Below are 6,683 nucleotides of genomic sequence, written 5' to 3'. Positions count from 1 at the left end.
AACAGTTTTAAGTAATCATTCTTATTTTCTAACCAGTTCAATACCATCTCATGAATCATTAGCCATCTACTTAATGCATATGCATACTATTCTATCATAGCTCATTTTAGGAATAGTCCTTGCATTAAAAATAGTAGTTTACATACATTTTAATTCATTTTATCATTTCCCCATCTTTGTTTCTATTTTGTAGGACTGAATCTATACAAAAAATTCATTTAAAATTTCTGCCATCTCTTTAGATTTGACACGTGAGTCTTTCCCTAAACTACATTATGAGAACTTGATTTTTGTATGAACTTGAGGCAACCATATAAGTTCATCATACATCCACCATTTCACTATCCTTTATGGCGAACGACTCGTATTCCTAGTGAGGGTGGCAACTTTCCTCAATGCAATTTTTTTTGTTTACCCATTTTTTGAAAGAGCTTATATGTGACCTGTTGAGTTTAGAGCTATCAAAACGGGCCATCCGGCTCACCACGGGTTAGTCACTTAGTGAGCCAACCCAACCTGGCTCATTTATTAGCAAGCTAGAAAAATTTGAAGCCTGACACACCACGAGTTAGTGGGTAAACGGGTTGGTAGCTCACTTAATTACATTTTTTTTAAAATAAAAGAAAATTACAAAACTTTCTATAATTTAAATCTAAACAAATTTCACTCCCAAATTTCACTCAAAACATGGATGTTTAATTAATTTTGAAAATAAGAAACTTAAATAATTTTTTCAAGCAAAAAAAATAATAAATATTTTTTTATAAAATTAAAATTAAATTTTAATAAAATAAAATTAGATAGGTGGATTGGTGGGCCAGTCCGGTCCACCACGGGTTCAACCCGCATGAGCCGGGTTTAAATGAGACAGGTTTAAATAAGTCGGGTTGAAATCTGACCCGCATAAAAGAATAATTTTTTCAAATTCAATCCGACTCAAACCTGTGGTGTGTACCAGGTTGATCCGCGGATTGTGACCCATTTTGACAGCTCTAGTTCAGTTGCTCCAACTCAAACTTTTCTTGATCCCATTCTTCTATTGCCACATTCTCTTTCTCTTATATTTTGGATAACAAGTTTACCAAGTTTCCATGGATAACAAGTTTACCAAGTTTCCATATGATGATGGAAAAAGGCTAGATGAGTCATCATTGCATCTTCATCTTCTACTTGGAAGTGTATTTCTCCGAGCTCCATCAAAGTAGAATTGAGGTCATCAAGGTGAATTAATGATTGTTTATTGGTTTTCTACATTTTTTTGTTTATAAATAGGAGTTTTCATCTTAATAATATAATACATAAAATTAGTCTTCATTCTCTCTTATTCTCTTTTTTTCCTCTTTTTTCTTTTCTTCATTATCAACTTTATATTTTATAACAATTATATCACATTATGTTTTAGAAAAAATGAGCCTTATTTCATCCTTCGTATAGAATGTATTCTATTCAACCTTACAAAGGGACACAAAGTTCTTACAAGTAAGTTAAACCTAGAAACAAAATTCTAAATAATAGAATAATGTATGTACAAGACGATTGGTTCACCAAAATATATAACTTCGAGTCACCTGACATTAATACTAGACAACGTCTACAATTGTTTGATGATTTTCAATGGAAGACATCTACAATCCTCAATTGATATATCATAGAAAGAGTTGCGCTAATATCTACATTTTCAACACATAGTTTTATTTATTATTAATAAAATTATACAAAAGAATAATCATCAGTATTCCTAAACTAGTTAGGGATTAAACCATTAAGGTCTTAACAATATTTAATTTAATGCTAAATTTTGTATGAATAAATAAATGTGACATCCCAATTATATAGAAAACATATATAATAAAGACGTCACATGCATAATATAGAAAAGCAGTTGAGAGTAAATAAAATTACAGTCATCCTCAAAGTACTTCAGAATATAAGCTTAAACCCCAAAGATATCTAAAATGTAAGCTAAAAGGGAAATAATATTTCATACTACAAGATCAACCAATAACATCCTAAGAGACTAGGCAGCAACATTGTCCTCAACTTCCAAAGCTGTTTCCAAAGGAACCTCCTCGCCATCTGCTCCCATCCAAATGGATGATCATCATAAAAAGAAACATAAACAAGCAATATAAACAAGCAAGGGTGAGCTAGATATAAAAATCTTGTTATTCAATCACACACGACATGCAAAAGTCACTCAAACATGGTACATCACTACAAGAAAATTGCATTTTACATACAGATTATTATATACGGATTTTAATCTGTATGTATTAAACATATTACATACGGATATTATATACGAATTTTTAATTAATTATTAACTAGAAAAATTTAGAAAAAACCTGGAACTTCTGGTAACTTTGAAAAAAAAAACCCTAAGTACAACTCTCTTGAACGAATCCCTCACTCACTCAGTGACCCTTCCTTCTTCCTTCATTTCGGATAAAGAAAAACCCCACAAATCCTTTCTTCTTTCTTTCCTCGGATAGAAGAAACCCTCACATGTTTTTGTTTCCCTCCTTGTAGCCACGCGTTCTTCCTTTCCGAAGTCTTCATTCAGACTCCATCATCAGCCACGTTCATTTTCTCTCTCGCGCATTGGAGAGAGCAGCTTCATTCTCGCGTTCTTCTTCCGCAAGAGCATTTTCTTCTCGAGAGCTCACCATCAACCGTAAGCTTCCTTTCTCTTCACAAATTCATCATCTTATTTCATATTTCTTCGTTGCCTCAGCCTACTCAATAACAAATTTCCTCTTCCACCGATTATTTTCATCTCCTTCTAGGGTTTCGTCATCCTTTCACCTTTTTCTTGAAGTTTCACCGATTAAATCCTCTTTTACTCCGTTTAAAAGTTTTTCCTCCGATTGAAAACTCTTTTCCACCGTTCAATCTCGTTTTTGAACCGATTAATCGGTTCATTTTGAGTTTCCTCCCTTTCTTGGGTTCCTTCGGTCCAGATTAGGGTTCCTACTCTATTTAGGGTTTCTGTGAGTCCTATCTCTGATTTGGTTTGTTCTCCTTCAAATTCCCTCTTCTATTTGTGTCTAAGGTTAGTGCGAAGAAGACACGAGGCCACGAGATCGCTTGCAATGCGGAGAAGACACGAGGCCAGTTTTTATCAATTTTATTCACTGTCTCTGCATAAAGAAATTTCTTTTCCTGCTTTAAGAATATTGTTTAGTAGGATCGTGGAACTAAGGAAATTCACATGATATTCAATTTCTTTTGCAGGTTGGTGAGAGGGGGATAGAACTATCTGGGGGACAGAAATAAAGGATTGCAATACCTCGTGCCATAGTTAAGAATCCATCAATACTTTTACTAGATGAAGACATCAATGCTCTGGATGTGTTAGTTAGTTGTATGAACGTTGAGGAATATTGAATCATCAATGTTTTCATCATATCAATCAGTGATACTGTTTTGGTTTAGGGTTCATTATCTACATAAAGTGATTTCTATGCTTTAAGTTTGAAATGTGGTTAAATTTGAGACATTATTTGCATCTATGTAGAATATATTGTTGTTGCGATGTGACTGAAGCATCTTTCTTGTTTTTAATTTTTCCCCTTTTATTTCTTTGTGTGTCCATTTGTGTGATTTCTTCATGATGTTGGTTCATATTGGTTGTATATGTGTGTTTAGGAGTTTATGAATTTGCAAAATTGTAGAAGACCTAAATCTGTTTAGTAGAAGTCTTGGGAGGTATTTTAAATTATTCAAATTTCTGGAACTCGTTGAGATGAAAGCAGTCATTTTAATTATATGAATTTTAATGTGTCTATTCAGACCCTGATGCTGAAGTTATGGCCTTGCCCCCCAAGAGTCTTCTGGCCATAAATAAGTTCATTTGTGAGATCCGCAACAAAGGATTTCAAAGAGAGCAGAACCTGCAACATCACAGAAGAGGGCACAATTTTCTGTGGAAGCTGAAGCAGAGAACAAGCAAAGAGGTGAGGAAGAAGGTGTATGTGTGTTTAGAGCCAATTTGTGTGCATCATGGCACCATTTATAATATATGGCCACGCATACACTTTCACACATTCCATATCCTTTCTTGCAAGATGATATGCGTTAGAACAATGGCATGTTTAACAACATTATTTTGGGTATCTACAAAGAATTTATTCATGAAATTTATGATGATCAACTCTTTATAAAGTTGAAAAAAGGGTTCAATTTTCCTGCCATGGATCTTTGGGTTGGTTAAGAGTCAATGATACATTGCATAGTTTGTGTTATGTGTTTGACTTTTCTTAAAAAAATCTTTCATATTGTACCTGGAAGCATTTCCCTAAGTTTGAAGTATTTTGGATTATCATTTAATTTCAAATTTGTATATTGGCTAAATGGATAAAAGGATAACATGTAGGGACCATTTTTTTGAATTCATAAAATCCCACTGAGTACTTGTCTTCCACTTCCTTTGCTAAAATTTAATGTCTTAACTTCAGCTGTATCTTTGTATAATGTTTTCCAAATTAGTTTTAATAAAGTTTTAACGAAAATCAATAACTAGTTTTAATACTTAAAGGGAGAATGCCTTTCTAAATATGAATGTAGATATTGGCTTGGGATGAATGTAATTGTTAGAATTTAATTATTTTATCCCTTACATTACAGTAGTTCCAAAAGTACTTTTGCATTATATGTGTTTATCTTACTACACATTGATTTTCATCCATTTATTGAGCATTGATTATATCTTATACTCTTGTATGCTCTGTTTTGAAATTTTGGGTTTTTAATTGATTTCTCCTAAATCACATTTTAAATCATTAATACAACTTCAGAATACTAAGCTTTTTTTTTAGTTTACTATCATTAAGACGTGATCTTAGAAGAGGGATATGTTTGAAAGCTTCTTCGAGGAACTTGTAATCAAGGTGGGTTCCGCTACCTCATATTATAGAACCTTTGGGCATTTACTTTTTAGTAAATGTTTACTATATATGCCCATATTTGTTAATATTAAGTATTATGCAATTTTTGTATCTAGCACTACATTGGCGTATGAAATTTGGGGCAATTTTTTTAAAGTCACAGTTCATAATGAAGACCATCAAGTGGCTTTTATATAAATCAACAACTTTTATTTGTTTCAGAGTCCAAATGGTGCTTGGAACATTTTTGGTGGCAAGCTTTCATGGGACTTGAAGCAATTGTAAGTGATGATCCAAATTTTGAGGGGCGTAGAAATCCTTCCAGTGGTATATTTATATTATATTTATTTATGTTTCAATTATAGCAACCATGTTAGCCTGTTGGTAGCATTTCAAGAGAAAGGAAGTAGAGATTTGTGGTTTGGGATAGTAGAAATTAAAGAAGATTTTGTCAGTGAACTTTTAATGGTTTCTGAAATTTGCTGAGATTTGTGGTTCAATTTGATTGATCTTTTTTATCCCCTAATTCTAAGCCATCATCTGTTAGAGAACTTTTAATGGTTTTTGAAATTTTCTTTAAATATTTTATTTGTCCATATATATTGAAATGTGTTTCAACTAAACTTTTTGTTAATTTTTGGTTCAGGCACTGCTTAAGGCTATAGGAGCTAGTGTTTACTTGGTCAGGAAATCATTAGAAAATGTAAAATAATTCTTGTAATTGTCTTTATGAATAAGAGTTGTATTTTTTTAGTTCTATTTATAGAATTATCTAATAAAGTTTTCATATTTTAATTATTTGGTTCAAGCACAATCATATGTAAATTTGTTACATTTGTAATCTTGTAATTATATATTATACATTATATATTATGAATATATTTGGCAATTTTTTTGGCAATTTAACAGTTATGTTTGATTCTTATCAATTATATGAAATTTCTAGGTATTAGGTGTAAACGTGGAATTATCTAATTTTTTTTTTATAAAACTATAAAGTTATATACGGATTACATACGGATTACATACGGATTATCCGTATATAATTATATAAAAATTATATACAGATTTGTCCGTACATAATTATATACAGGTAATTATATATGGATTTTTTCGTATATAAATTATATATGGATTTTTTCGTATATAAATTATATACGGATATATCCGTATATAATTTATCTACGATCATTTTATATACGGATTTTTGTCCGTATATAATCCGTATGTAACACTATTTTATATACGGATTTTAGGTCTTACATACGAATTTTGGTCGTATGTAATTGCGTTTTTTCTTGTAGTGCATTGACATCACAAGACTCATTGCTTTGTAGACCGACATGTCCGAACCAGAATGATTGCCGAGCTATGACGGGTTATGCACTCGTGGTGGCCTCTACTGCTTTGCAAAGCCGTTGCCAATGGGTTCCACCCTACCACACTCACGAGGTTAATCCGTTCCGCGCCCTGGAGCATACTGGAAGCCTCCAAGACTAGGATCTCCTGCTACTCCTCACCACATGGATCAATCATCTCTACTTGAGAATGAAAGACCATTGGAGCGTCAGGAAAACCCCCAAGACTGAGCTACCATGCAATCATTCTACACTAAGGATCTCACCAAGAGATCCAACACATATGGAACTTGATTTACAACTTGGATCATACTTTCATCACTTTGTAATCATATACTTTCTGTCACAATCAACATAGACACAATCTCAACAATGTACATTACTCACCACTCACAAATTATAAAAATAACATCTTCATAATTAAATATAAGTTAATCAA

At 32.4% G+C, this 6,683-nt stretch overlaps 1 protein-coding gene across 6 annotated transcripts; it reads left to right on the top strand.

Moving 5' to 3' along the window:
* The first annotated feature begins 2,292 nt into the window (after window positions 1-2,292).
* LOC148197675 (protein indeterminate-domain 12-like) lies at window positions 2,293-5,645 on the top strand. 6 transcript variants are annotated; one of them, XR_015779856.1, is made up of 6 exons: window positions 2,293-2,674; window positions 3,235-3,300; window positions 3,793-3,956; window positions 4,818-4,889; window positions 5,109-5,213; window positions 5,533-5,645. XR_015779856.1 is itself a non-coding variant. In XM_088091874.1 (5 exons), exons 3-5 carry the CDS (start codon window positions 3,810-3,812, stop codon window positions 5,549-5,551), a joined length of 225 nt encoding a protein of 74 aa, XP_087948000.1. In that variant the 5' UTR covers window positions 2,294-2,674; window positions 3,235-3,300; window positions 3,793-3,809; the 3' UTR covers window positions 5,552-5,645. The 6 variants fall into 6 exon arrangements, 2 of the variants coding, with proteins under 2 accessions (XP_087948000.1, XP_087948001.1); XR_015779857.1 differs by having other exon boundaries at window positions 2,295-2,674; window positions 5,109-5,167; XM_088091874.1 differs by lacking the exon at window positions 4,818-4,889 and having other exon boundaries at window positions 2,294-2,674; window positions 5,109-5,167.
* The last annotated feature ends 1,038 nt before the right edge of the window (window positions 5,646-6,683 follow it).

This window comes from Vigna umbellata, chromosome 5 (genome assembly GCF_029865625.1).
Source record: "Vigna umbellata cultivar VRB3 chromosome 5, Vumbellata_1.0, whole genome shotgun sequence".
Classification (NCBI taxonomy): Eukaryota; Viridiplantae; Streptophyta; class Magnoliopsida; order Fabales; family Fabaceae; genus Vigna; species Vigna umbellata.
This window is presented reverse-complemented; position numbering and strand designations above follow the sequence as displayed.